Source organism: Purpureocillium lilacinum, assembly GCF_023168085.1.
Source record: "Purpureocillium lilacinum CBS 284.36 DNA, scaffold_7, whole genome shotgun sequence".
Lineage (NCBI taxonomy): Eukaryota > Fungi > Ascomycota > Sordariomycetes > Hypocreales > Ophiocordycipitaceae > Purpureocillium > Purpureocillium lilacinum.
In genome coordinates, this window is record NW_027072117.1 from 2,195,782 (window position 1) to 2,208,958 (window position 13,177).

At 59.9% G+C, this 13,177-nt stretch overlaps 6 protein-coding genes across 6 annotated transcripts; 4 read left to right on the forward strand and 2 right to left on the reverse strand.

The window, feature by feature from the left end:
* Positions 1 to 95: 95 nt before the first annotated feature.
* PLICBS_009562 (uncharacterized protein) lies at positions 96 to 1,913 on the reverse strand (the record flags this gene model as incomplete). Its single annotated transcript, XM_065601668.1, has 1 exon — positions 96 to 1,913. One exon carries the CDS (start codon positions 1,911 to 1,913, stop codon positions 96 to 98), a length of 1,818 nt encoding a protein of 605 aa, XP_065457740.1.
* A 565-nt stretch (positions 1,914 to 2,478) lies between these two features.
* PLICBS_009563 (uncharacterized protein) lies at positions 2,479 to 4,510 on the reverse strand (the record flags this gene model as incomplete). The annotated part of the gene is made up of 4 exons (XM_065601669.1): positions 2,479 to 2,671; positions 2,725 to 4,328; positions 4,377 to 4,382; positions 4,436 to 4,510. The coding sequence occupies 4 exons, from the start codon at positions 4,508 to 4,510 to the stop codon at positions 2,479 to 2,481; spliced, it is 1,878 nt and encodes a 625-aa protein (XP_065457741.1).
* A 577-nt stretch (positions 4,511 to 5,087) lies between these two features.
* Positions 5,088 to 5,884, forward strand: PLICBS_009564 (uncharacterized protein; the record flags this gene model as incomplete). The annotated part of the gene is made up of 4 exons (XM_018325174.2): positions 5,088 to 5,240; positions 5,295 to 5,483; positions 5,540 to 5,809; positions 5,861 to 5,884. 4 exons carry the CDS (start codon positions 5,088 to 5,090, stop codon positions 5,882 to 5,884), a joined length of 636 nt encoding a protein of 211 aa, XP_018176568.1.
* A 491-nt stretch (positions 5,885 to 6,375) lies between these two features.
* Positions 6,376 to 8,184, forward strand: PLICBS_009565 (mRNA splicing protein; the record flags this gene model as incomplete). Its single annotated transcript, XM_065601670.1, has 2 exons — positions 6,376 to 7,965; positions 8,020 to 8,184. 2 exons carry the CDS (start codon positions 6,376 to 6,378, stop codon positions 8,182 to 8,184), a joined length of 1,755 nt encoding a protein of 584 aa, XP_065457742.1.
* Positions 8,185 to 8,861: 677 nt separating this feature from the next.
* On the forward strand, positions 8,862 to 9,476 carry PLICBS_009566 (uncharacterized protein; the record flags this gene model as incomplete). Its single annotated transcript, XM_065601671.1, has 1 exon — positions 8,862 to 9,476. One exon carries the CDS (start codon positions 8,862 to 8,864, stop codon positions 9,474 to 9,476), a length of 615 nt encoding a protein of 204 aa, XP_065457743.1.
* Positions 9,477 to 11,505: 2,029 nt separating this feature from the next.
* Positions 11,506 to 12,915, forward strand: PLICBS_009567 (uncharacterized protein; the record flags this gene model as incomplete). Its single annotated transcript, XM_018325177.2, has 5 exons — positions 11,506 to 11,776; positions 11,835 to 11,888; positions 11,946 to 11,992; positions 12,055 to 12,727; positions 12,818 to 12,915. 5 exons carry the CDS (start codon positions 11,506 to 11,508, stop codon positions 12,913 to 12,915), a joined length of 1,143 nt encoding a protein of 380 aa, XP_018176571.2.
* Positions 12,916 to 13,177: the final 262 nt, after the last annotated feature.

The following is a 13,177-nucleotide window of genomic DNA, read 5'->3' on the forward strand; positions in this document are numbered from 1 at the left end:
CAAGCCGGTAACCCTAACCCTTGAAGAGTCTCGATGCCATCAACGCATAGATCTCTGCTTCGTCATTATTTCTACACAATGACAATAGATTCGTGTCAAATCGCTTTTACCCGCCTTTCAAATCGTGGAATCTGCTTCGTGAATCGCGCCGGGTCCTCCCGCGCCCCATCCTTCCAGTACTGGTACTCAATCCACGCATTCTCCGGCATCTGCTCCTCCATCGCCGCCATCCACTGGCCCAGCTCCGGGCTCAGCGGAATGACGCCCGTCTCCAGCACATACTGGTCCCACAGCTTGATCAGCGCGGCCAGCCGCTCGGGCTCCTTCTCCGCCAGATCATGCACCTCGCCCGGGTCGCGCGCCAGGTTGTACAGCTGCCACCGCTCCGGACCCTTGGGCTTGGGGATGAAGACGATCTTCCAGTCGCCCTTGCGCACCGCCGCGCGTCCGCACGTCTCCCACCCGTTGATGAAGTCCTCGCCGTGGATCTTGGCCGCCTGGCCTTGCAGGTAGGGCACCATGGACGTGCCGCGCATGGGGACGACTTCGCGGCCTTGGTACGTTGGTGCGGGGTGCTTGACGCCTGCCATTTCGAGGATCGTCGGTGCGAGGTCCATGACGGTGGAGAACTGATGCGTGATGCTGTGGCGATCGATCGCGGAGTCGAAATAGCCCGCCGGGGGTTTCATGAGGAAGGGCACCCGCACGCCGCCCTCGGTCGTGTACGCCTTGTACAGCCTGCTCGGTGCGGTTGCCGCCTGCGCCCACCGTGGCCCGTACCAGATAAACGAGTTTCCGTTCCCGAGGTTATCCAGGCTGTTGTCATAGTAGCGCTGCAGGTGCTGGATCATTGACCCCTGGACGATCGGGTACGCTTCGTACGCGGCGCCCTCTGCGCCGTTGTCTGACAGGAAGCACACAAACGTGTTGTCCAGGTCGCCCGTCTCCTCGAGGTAGTCGACCACCTTGCCCACATTGGTGTCGATGCACTCCACCATGGCGGCGAAGACCTCCATAGCACGGCACGAGTTGGCCTTCTCCTGCTCGCTCATCTCGCTCCACTCCTTGACCTCGTCGGCCACGACGGGATGCGGCTCGACATCCTGTGGCACCATGCCCAGGTCCTTCAGGCGCTGGAGCCGCTTCTCGCGCAGCGCATCAGGCCCGTCATCATATACGCCGCGATACTTGCGAATGACCTCTTGCGGTGCCTGCAGCGGCCAGTGCGGCGCAGTGAACGGCAGGTACGCGAAGAAGGGCCTCTCATCGGCCCCTTCCTTGCGCTCCTTCAGGTACTGCAGCATCTTGTCGCCGTACCCGTCCGACGAGTACCATCCGTCAGGCACCTTGGTGTACTCGCCGTCCTCGCTGTGCAGCGCAATGAAGCTCATGGTCATGAACTCGGGGATCTTGTCCTGGCCCTCGAGCTGCGGCTCGTACCCGTAGTGGTTGCTGCACGCCGGCAAGTGCGCAAAGCTGCGCTCGAAGCCGCGCGCCTTGGGGCTCCTCTCGGGCGTTAGGCCCAAGTGCCACTTGCCCGACAGGAGGGTCAGGTAGCCGTCGTCGCGGAGCAGCTCTGGCAGGGCGACGACGCGCTCGTTGAGGTACCCCTCGTATCCCGGCATTCCGCGCTGCACATTCGTAGACATGGTGCCGTTGGGGTCATTCTGGCCCGAAATGTTAGTCCACTCGATGAGGTTGCCCAATCCCGCGATGTGATGGTCGGTGCCGGTCATGATCATGGCCCGAGAGGGGGAGCACGCCGCCGCGGCGTGGAAGTCCGTGAAGCGGATTCCATTTTTGGCCAACTTGTCGAGGTTCGGCGTGTTGATCTCGCCACCGAAGGGCGAAATATCTGAGAAGCCAAGGTCATCGGCGACAATGACGAGAAAGTTGGGTCGCTTGGCAGCCATGCTGAGAGATCTCTGACAACTGACACGAGCTGTCCTTGGGCGTTGCGGGAGTGTTTGTCGATCTGAGGCAGCCGGCAGATAATGGCCTGACTACAATAAGGCGAGCAGCACGGTTGAGGAACACGTTGCCGCTTCGTCGGTTTTGTATACCATTTGGCCGACCCTAACAATCACGCCTTCACGACGATGCATCGGAGCCCCCGCCTGTCGATGTGGCTAAGACGGGGTAGATCGACTTCTCCGCACACCATCAGGTCTCCCAAGCCTCGCCGAACCATCCCATTGGGGCGCTTCTTAGGTGCTGACAGGTACCGGAAGGACTGGGGGAACAGCTCATAAGATCACAGCGCCTCAGCAGCGCCGATAGCGGCACGATAGCTACGCTTAAAACAGCTAACTTAAGTATTTACCCAATAATTATGAGCGTAGCCGCAAGGTATCGACACAAACCGCATTATTTTTACAGTCCCAAAGTCCATACGCCCCGGAGCCTCGCGGCTCAAACCCAGTATCGGTACCATATCTGAGCTACGAAAGCCGAAACCTATTCCAAAAGACTTGCAGCCTACCCAAATATGTCCTGCAGCCTATTTAGAAATGACTTGCCTGAGCTGAAGCCCTCCGCAACGGGCGGCTCAACAAGCAGCGTGCTCCATCTCTCCTGTCCGTCGATGTACAGGTGGTATTGCAGTGTGCTCTCCCCTGAGACCTCCTCGATTGTGAAGGACCCAAACTTGGACGAGCCCGAAGGAATATAGCTGTAAAACGCTCGCGTCAGTAGAGAATCGAACCAGTCGCGGGTTTAACTTACTGCAACTTAATGTCCTCGCTGTCCGTCTGCTTGTAGGAGGGTATCGGCGACGCGAACTGGTTCAGAGGGCTTGTCGAAAACTCGAACGCGGTAGCACTCTCGGGCCACCTCGACTCGGGAGGAGGAGGGAATTTGGTTGCCGCAAACTCGTGCCGGTCTCCAGATAGAATGACCACAGTGGTGCCCCGCGCGCCGGCTTCCCACATGGCCTCGAGAATCTTCTTCCGCTCCACCAGGAACCCGCCCCATGTGTCTTTGACGTTGACAGGCCAGTTCTTCGTAAACGGCACGGATGAAGCGACAAACTTCCACTTGACCCCGTTGGGCTCTGGTTGCGCCAACCACGCCAAGAAGTCGTCTAGCTGATCTTGACCCAGCATTGTCTTGTTAGTATCGTCGAAAGGCTGGTTGTTGCTGGATCGGTAGCTCCTCGTGTCCAGCATAAAGAAGCTCGCAGGTCCCTGAGTAAACTCAAACCATGTCACACCGGTGCGCTTTCGTAACCTGCTCGAGGCGTCTCGAGACCTCGGAGGGTTGACATCAGCCTGGTAGATGTTCCACGGGTCAATGGCGGACTTGTAGATGCCAGTGGTGTTGGATGACCAGTCATTGGAGATCTCGTGGTCGTCCAAGACATGAATCCAGCTCAGGTTCTGAGCCACAGGGGCCCAGTCTGGAGAGGCATACACTTGGCGGTACTGCATTCGATACTCCTCGGCCGACTTGCCAAATCTCTCCGGTACGTCGACATAGATGAAGTCTCCCAGGAACAGCATAAACTGAGCGCCAAGATCCGGCAGCTTATTCGCCAAGTGACGCAGGCCCGGGATGGCTAGCGCGTGGTCCAATGGGTTGTACGGGAAGCGAGGCAGGATGCAAGAGGTGGAAAGGAACGTGAACTTTCCGTCATTGTACCGGGATGTCACCCCTGCTTTTGGTGGCGCCAGAAACTCCCCAGAGTGGTTATTCGATGTCCGCCATTCGTACCGTCTCTGCTCCGAGTGTCTCAGCTGAGCCGTGATGTATCCGGTAAAGTCGGTCTCGTTGGTCGTCCACCGAACGCCGCCGCCGGTCTGCCACAAGGGATTGTCAAAGGGCGGCTCCGGGTCCAGGATGCGGATTTCCAGGGTGACTGGCATCTTGCTCTGGTCGGGCTCGCGGATCAAGAACTTGGCCTCAGTTGGAGAGACATATCCAAGGCGAACGAAAGACAGGTCGTGGGATGGGTAGTACCACCGGGCTCTGAACAGCGCGTCGCCCGTAAGCGCGACCAGCAGCAGGTTGATGAGGAGCGTCGCAATGGACAGTCTCGGACTGTTCGAGCTTGGAGCGCCAAGTGCAAGGATCTTCCACGGCGCAACCGTCTTCTCTTCGACAACAATGGTCTCCGCGACGTCGATTTCCTCGGCCACGACAGCGGGTTCCTGCTCCACAGCAACCCCATCATCGGTCAAGAGGGGTGTCTCAGGCGTGGCCGTCGTTTCCTTGACCGTGACATTGACCTCGTCTTTGACAACTTCCACACTGGGTTCGGTAAAGTAGCTGGCCACGAATGCGGGCAGGTAGATGGCGAAGAGCGCGAAAGTGATGGACGGGAAATGTGCCTGCGCGAGTTAGAAGGAAGACAACCGCGCGTCGCTTCACTAGCTTACTGGAAACTGCAATCTCGTTAGTATGCGAGGGGGATTAGTAGGGAACAACGGACACGAACAAATCTGAAAAAGAGCACGGCGCATATTCTGAGGCCGGTCGAGGACACTTTCGCGACGGTGGTTTGAAGAGCCATGGCCGCGACGAGGAAGACCGGACTTCCCGGCGCGCTTCGACAATGGCTTCGACTTGTCGCAGACCGCGGAGGTCAAAAGTACGAGGTACGTACCAAGCTCTTATAATGCGAAAATCCGGGGTCGGTTTCAGGGAGATCAGAAGGATTGGAAAAGTGTTGCCTCGGACTGTGCCAACCAACCCGTCGTGGAGGAAAGGGGACAGAGGCGACGTGTAAAATGTCATGCGGGACGCGACCAGTCGTAATTGACAGCGGGAGCTGTGCCGCGACCGACGTCACCATTGGACATTTCCATGGCAGCAGCTCACCTCACCTGCCCAGACGCGTGCCGTGTCGTGGCGTGGGCTCCAGGTGTGGCTTGACCTCTGGCGGGGCCGCCGGCGGGTCTGGGCTGAGCTCTGGGCGGCATGGCGGCGCGGCTGGGGAGCCTTGGGAGCTTCAGGGGTCGGCGAAGGCGAAATTCCGCGCCGAAGCTTGTCGTGGCCCCTTCGCGACACTCCATCAAGACACATCGACACCTCCCGACCCTTGCTTCCAGCACGCGACAACGCCTCCCCGACCGACCCGCGCCACCACGATGAGACTCTCGACGATCGCCGCGGGCGTCATTGCCTGCATGGTCACCGATGTCGCGGCCACGGCGCTGACGTACAAGCTGACGGCCAACGAGAAGGCCTGCTTCTACACGGACACCAAGAAGGACAACGAGAAGATTGCTTTCTACTTTGCGGTGGGTGCCATCGAGTGCGCAATTGCGCTGGGCCATGACTGATTCCCATTGCAGGTCCAATCGGGTGGTTCGTTTGATGTCGACTACATCGTCGAGGGCCCTGGTGGCAAGGTCATTCTCGAGGGCGAAAAGGAGCGAAGCGGCGACTTTGTCTTTACGGCCAAGCAGGCCGGCGAGTACTCGTTCTGCTTCGACAACGAGATGAGCACGTTTGCCGAGAAATACGTCGACTTTGACATTTCGGTTCGTCGCCCTCCGCAATCCGTCTATTGCTGTTGAGCCACCGCTGATTCATGCAGGTCGAGAACGAGTCGCGCACCGCGCAGATCCCGTCGAAGCAGGGCACGTCGCCAGAGCAGACATCGGTGCTTGAGGAGTCCATCTTCAAGATCTCGGGTCAGCTGTCCACCATTTCACGAAGCCAAAAGTACTTCCGCACGCGCGAGAACCGCAACTTCAGCACCGTCAACAGCACGGAGAAGCGCATTGTCAACTTTAGCATGATTCAGATTGCCCTGATTATCTGCATGGGAGCGCTGCAGGTGTTTGTGGTCCGGTTCTTCTTCCAGGTATGTCTTGACCGCGGAGCAGGCAGGGGCCCGGCTAATCATCCTTTACAGGGCGCGCGCAAGGGCTACGTTTGAGCATGACTTCATCATCGGTTGGACATTATGAGGCGCATGTTGATACATAAAAAGAGGGTACAGGGTTATGGCATGTGTAATATCCGGGGCACGATCCCCATGGACCATGGGACGGCAGCGACTGGCCGTTGCGATGAATCGATGAGCTGGCGATGAGAGCTGGAGAGGATCCCGGCGTCGGCGGTCAATGTAGTATGACCTTTGTTCTAGTAGCCTAGCCCCTGGCGTTGATCTGAGAGCCAGATTTTCTTTTTGCACAATTTTTTGCATTGAGTTTGTCTCGATGAACGTTGCAAAGTATCGGAACGTTGGCAAGATGCTGAGCATTGCCGCTGGGCTTCGCAGGCTCGGCGCTAGGTGGGTGGTTTAGCTGGCACCGGGCTAAGCCACATCTGGTGCGCCACACTTCGAATTCTTTCCCACTTGGCCTCGCCTTCGCCGTAGCCTCCTCCAAGTCGACCTCGCCCCAAACCACAACAACGACAACAGCCATGGCCTCGATCGCCGCGTCGCTGCAGGCGTCGCTGCCGAAGCCGAAATACACCGGCGAGGACGAGGAAGATGCGTCACGATCGCAGCAGCGCGGTCCTCGCATCGTCGGGGCCGGCCACCTGGACGAAACACAGGTCGTGCTGAAACGAGCAGGCCCTCCGCCGTACGGCCAGCGTGCAGGATGGCGGCCGCGCTCGCAGGAGGACTTTGGCGATGGAGGCGCGTTCCCCGAGATTCCAGTCGCCCAATACCCGCTCGACATGGGCAAGAAGGGTTCGTCAACGAGCAACGCGCTGGCGATTCAGGTCGATGCAGAGGGCAAAGTCAAGTACGATGCGATCGCGCGACGCGGACACGGCGACGGTCGGATTGTGCACACGTCATTCAAGGACCTCATCCCGCTGCGACAACGCGCTGATGCCGGAGAGGTCGACCTGTCGCGCCCGACCAAGGAATCGGTGGCCGAGACGACGGAGAAGACCAAGAACGCGCTCGCAGCGCTGGTCAGCGGAGCCGTGGCGGCACAAAAACCCAAGAACGTCAACGTTGGAAACCGAAAAGAAGCTACGTTTGTACGGTACACACCGGCGAACCAGATGGGAGACAACTCGAAGAAGCAAGACCGGATCATGAAGATTGTCGAGCGCCAACGAGACCCGATGGAGCCGCCCAAGTTCAAGCACAAGAAGATTCCTCGAGGACCTCCTTCACCGCCGCCACCCGTCATGCACTCGCCGCCGCGGAAGCTCACGGCCGAAGACCAGGAGATGTGGAAGATCCCGCCGCCAGTGTCAAACTGGAAGAACCCGAAGGGCTACACGGTGCCGCTGGACAAGAGATTGGCTGCCGACGGGCGGGGGCTGCAGGACATTGCCATCAACGACAAGCATGCCCAGTTCGCGGAGGCGGTCAAGATGGCCGAGAGGCACGCCCGCGAGGAGGTGCAGCAGCGAGCGATGATGCAGCAGAGGCTGGCGGAGAAGGAAAAGGCACAGAAGGAAGACAACCTCCGAGCGCTTGCGCAAAAGGCAAGAGAGGAGCGTGCTGCGGCGGGCCGCGGCCGAAGGGACTCGAGGACCTCACGAGACTCGCGCGACTCGCGCGACTCGCGATCACGGTCAAGAAGCTACAGCAGCGACTCCGAGTCGGGCTCTGATAGTGAGGATGCCGAGGTGCGCGAGCGAGAGAAGGCCAGACGCGAGAAGCGGCGGGACGAGGAGCGGAAGCTCCGGCAGACGCGCATGGGCGCCGAGCGGCGGGTACAGGTCATGGCCCGCGAGCAGAACCGCGACATCTCCGAGAAGGTGGCTCTCGGACTGGCAAAGCCGACGCAGTCCAAGGAGACCATGTACGACTCGCGACTGTTTAACCAGTCGAGCGGCTTCGACAGCGGCTTCAACGAGGACAACCACTACGACAAGCCGTTGTTTGCGGCCCAGGACGCCATCAGCAGCATCTACCGGCCGCGGGCAAACATGGAAGACGACGACCCGGAGGCTGGCGACAAGGAGATGGCCAAGATCCAGAAAACGAGCCGGTTCGGCGAGGCACTGGGCAAGGGCACGTTCAAAGGCGCGAGCGAGGTCGAGGTAAGCAACGAGAAACTGTCATGGAAAAGATGACTGCTAACGATAGGAATCAAGGCTCGCGAGGGACCTGTACAGTTTGAAAAGGACAAGACGGACCCGTTCAACGTGGACAAGTTCCTTTCCGAGGTGGACCAGAGCTCGTCGTCAAAGCGCGGCTACGGCCTGCAAGACGAGGGAAGGCAGCCGAAGCGGCCTCGTGTGGAGGACGACGACGAGTAATGGGTGTCATGGGTTGGGCGTTGGCTTTTGGGTGCATTCATTGTGCAAGTATCTAGCCTAGGTGGGAACATGCTGTTGCTGGCACTCGGCAAGAGGCCATGCGATATATCCAATGCAAGCTGCGGCGGCCAGCCAACCCGCTCACGACGGGTATGGCGGCTGTGTGGCATATGCCAATTCATTCGGATGCCTGTCTGCGTGCGGTTCCGTGATCAGACATGGATTTCATTGCACCAGCAGCGCTCATGGTGCGGTGTTGTCGAGCAAGAACATACGAGTCGGCAATAGTCGGAGTCGGTTGGCGTGGGAGCGAATCCTTCCCGGATGGAATTTGACCAGGGAGGGCGGCGCGAGGCTGTTGCGGGCTGCATTTGATGTCATGCGATTGCTGACGCGCAGGGGGGCGTCATATATTATACCAGCGCCAGGATAGTTCCCCGCGTGCAGTGTCCTGTTTTCTTTGATCTTCGTACCTACGCTCACTTGACGGGCACAGTTCCTGGTCCAGGCGGACTCTCTACACACAAGTCTACCAGCACAACTCACGAAGGGCCAGGACGTCGGCATCGGCGCCTAGGAACCCGATTCTACACTCACCTTGGCTCACCTCTTTCTTCGACTACAACGTCAACAGTTGCCTTAACAACTGGGATAACACACACACATCACCACCAACAATGGCGTCGGGCGCATTCGCGGGGGGCATCGACCCCAAAAAGGCACTCCTCCTCGCACCGCTCGCCTCGTCGACGGCATCCCTCGTCTTCGGCTGGGACCAGCACCTCTTCCTGTCGCTCCTCACGGCGGCGCCGCACGGCGAGGCCGTCCTGCCGGGGTACTGGCGGGCGCTGTTCCCGCGCGGCGTGGCGCAGGTGCTGGCCCTGCTGTCCGTCACGGCGGGGGCGTCGGCGGGCGCGGCGTGGGCGCACGGCGGGCTGCTGCGCCGGACGGGCTCCCTTGGGTGGTACGCCGCCGCGGGGGTGCTGGCGCTGGGGCACCTGGGGTTCGTGCCGGCGGTGGCGGGGCGCATCAGGGACCTGCTGGAGCGCGCGGACGGGGAGGGTGCGGGTGCGGGTGCGGGTGCGGGTGCTGGGCTGGGTGACGTGAATCAGAAGGGCGTGGAGGGCGAGGAGGGCGAGAATGGTGAGGAGAAGAAGAAGGAGGAGAAGAGCAGCAAGTCCAACGTGGAGCTGCAGAGGGAGTGGCTGCAGATTAATCTGGTGAGGACGCTGACGACGGACCTGGGCGGGTGGGTGTGCGCCTTTGTGGCGGCGGTCAAGACGTTTTCGTAGATACTGTACCGTGGAATCTCCTTCATAATGCCATCAGCTTCTTTTTGTCGATGATTCTAATGACGCCATGTGCTGTATTTTTTATCTTGAAATATATATATATATTAAAGTTCATGTATGATGATGGGCTTGTGTCGATCGTATCGCGTTGCGGCTTTGGCTGTCTACCTATGATGTGATGGCCCGTCCGGAAGCAATGGGGTCGTCTGGTGTGGTACCTATGGTGGACCGGGTCGGGACGGTGTCCGTCTTGGGGGTGCTGTTGGTGATGGTCCGGGGTGCGTTCGATTGAGGTGCTGGCGAGGGAGCTTGCCAGCACTGCCACCTCCCCAATTGCCGAGCCATCCAGGGCTGTGAGCTGCGCTACCCGTGTGCGGTGCTGTAGGTGGGTGGCTGCGGTGCCTGGATGCACCACCACCTCGCTGTCCGCCGGGTTTTGCGCCCGCTGTCCCAGCGCTATTCCCAGCCAGCCAAGGTTCCCGTCCATAGGTAGCTGCCCCGGCTGGCGCTGCCGTTCATCCGACGAGACTTTGCATGCGCCACCAACCGTCCAGGGCAGGGCAGGGCAATTTATCCACGAACCTTCCAGGTCGAGACCGTTCTGAGACGAAAGGCCGATAAGATCTGGCAAAACGCTCCGGACTTTTCGCATCAACATCGCGAGCATCGTCGCTGGCCTTTTTGTCCGAATGCATGCCAGTCAAGGGATTCTCCCCACTTCCGCTGCCCTGACGACTGGGCTGCACTTCGTGCAGTCAGTGCTGCACCACGACCTGTGCCTGCCTGCCCATCTGGCAAACTCCGTCCCGCTCCTCGTATCCCGATCGCAGAGACACACACACACACACCTAACTTGTCTCGATCAATCAGGGCGTCCGCGCCACCCGATCTTCAGGGGCGCCGCAAGCCCACCACCACCATCTCATCCACCTGCAGCAGCCACCACTGATGACCGACTGACTGTACCCAGATATGTAACGCGCACGGCAAGGCCATCGCTCCGCCCCCGTCCCTCCATCCATCCATTCACCCACTTGACTCTCCAGTTGTTGGATCAACGCGTTTCCAGTGGAACCTGCAACACACACACCTCTCCATCTGCCGCCGCCGCCGCCAGCCAGCCAGCCCGTTGGCTTGCCTTGCTCGCAACCGGCAGAGAGAGGAAAAACCCTCCGTTGCCGACGATGACGCGCGTCCTGGACCATTGGCCGTCCTGCCCTTCTGGCCCCCCTCCCTCAACCCCCTTCTCCGTCGCCCTTCCGTAGATCCCGCAGCTCACCAGTCACAGTTTGCCGTTGTGGCTGTTAACGCTAGTAGCTGCTACATCATCTGTGTGTGTGTGGTGTGTGGTGTGTCCGCGCGCCTCTGTACCTGTGCCTGTGCCGTTTGCGCCGGAGCCGCCCCAAACCTAGAGTACGAGGTCTGAGGTGGCATCCTGTCCTGATCTGTACGGTCCCCGTCCCGTGCTCGCGCAGTCGGACCGCACCTCATCAGTCTCGTACCGTCGCCATACCATACCGTAGATATTAATAAACCTGCCGCTGGAACCGAGGCGCAGCGACTGACACTCCCTCCTCCCGTCCCTCTCTTCAGACGACACCGGACTCGGACCCCCCTTCCTCCTCCCCTTCTTTCCTTGCCTTTCTCTCACAAATTTCACACCTGCCCGCCGCCGGAAACTATTTGCTGCAGGCAAGGCAAAAAATACCACGCTGCTGCCGTCCGTACCGTGGTTGTTCCCCTCCTGCAGCGTGCGGCTCTGTGCAAGAAAACTCGGCCACTTCCCAATCGGAGATTCTCCATCCGCTCGTTCAACGCAGAGCCAGGAAAAGAGTCATACGCCAAAAGAGTATCATCGCCGAAGGGGACAAAGGCAGCCGGGCTGGTGTATCGTTTCCCCCCCAAAAGACAATCGCTTGACAGACGCACACACGCACGCCCACGCGCGAAGTTGCACAGTCGTCGCTCGTTTTACACACGCGCTTCTCCCCGTCGAAAACAAACGCCCTAAACGAAACAACATCACAAGATGCGGCAAGACGCATACACCAAGCCCGGGGAGTTCCCCCCGCAGTATGACGAGGTCATGTTCCCGCCGCGGGGCGCCCCCGGCAACGTGCGCCAGGCACGCGCCAGCATGCCGTGGTGGAATCCGCGGTACTGGCGCAAGAGGGTCTGGGCGGGCATCGGCGTCGTCCTCGTCGTAGTCATTATCGTGGCTGTCGCCGTGGGCGTCACGCAGAGCAAGAAGAACCGCTACCCGGACTACTCAGCCATCACGTACAGCCTGAGCGAGACGTGTAAGTGAGGCGGGTGGGGGCTGTTGCGCAAGATGGGAACGAGCTGACAATCCGGCAGATGGAGGGGAGAACTTTTTTGACAAGTTCAACTATTTCACGGGCTACGATCCGGGTATGTTGATATTCTCACCCTGATGATGGAGGTGGCCGTGGCTAACCATGGACGCAGCCCAGGGGTTCGTTCACTACGTCCCCGCTCCCGAGGCCAAGCAGAGGGTGAGCTTCAAGATCCGCGAAACCGCCGTGCGGGCAAACAGATACTTACACCCTTCCAACAGAACCTCACGTACGCCACGCCCAGCACCGCGGTCGTCAAGGTCGACACGGCCGTCGGCCCGGACTCCGTCCCCAACGCCTCCACGGGCCGCTTCTCCGTGCGCCTCGAGTCCAAGAAGACCTACAACAGCGGGCTCTTCCTCTTCGACGTCAAGCACACGCCCTACGCGTGCGGCGCCTGGCCCGCGCTCTGGCTGACGGATCCCTCGCACTGGCCCGACCACGGCGAGATCGACATCATGGAGAGCGTCAACCAGGGCACCGACGGCAACCAGATGACGCTGCACACCACGGGCGGGTGCTCCATGGGCGGCGTCAAGCGCAAGATGGCGGGCAAGGCGGCCGACGGCAACTGCGACCACGCGGCCAACAAGAATGCCGGGTGCGGCGTCAGCGGCGACGACAAGACGTTCGGCACGGCGGTTAACGGCGCGGGCGGGAGCGTCATGGCCGTGGAGTGGCGCGACGCGGGGATTCGCATGTGGCAGTTTGCGAGGGACGCCGTGCCGCAGGACGTGGCCGGCAAGAAGCCCGACCCGAGCACCTGGGGCGAGGCGGCGGCCGACTTTCCCAGCACGGACTGCAACATTGGCTCGCACTTTAAGAACAACTCCATCATTGTCAACATTGATCTCTGCGGGGATCTGGTGTATGGCAGCTGGAAACAGTCCGGGTGTAAGTGGCCTGACCCCCTGAGCCCCTTTGAAGCATTATCCGACACTGCGAGAGAGTACCTGGTAAGCTGACGAGTGACGCGACGAACAGGCCCGAGTAACTGCACCGATCTGGTCGCCAACCAGCCTGACCTGTACAAGACGGCGTACTGGGAGTTTGGCTCCTTTGAGGTCTACCAGCCGGCGTGAAGATACCAATCGCGGGGGGCTGTGACGACGCTGTTAATAAATGGAACGTGGAATTCTCGCAAGCATGGCGCTGGGTGGTCTACAGAATGGAACTGAAGAGAACAGAGCACGAGGGAAAACGCTGTTACACGTATAATGTTCAAGGTAGAAAATGGCACAGATGACAGTCCAATGCATGCCCGTCTACCGGTGATGTACACGCTGCTTCTCGCAGCCTCGGAACCTTCCGCGCAAACCTCTGGTATCTGCCGTGTGAGATACG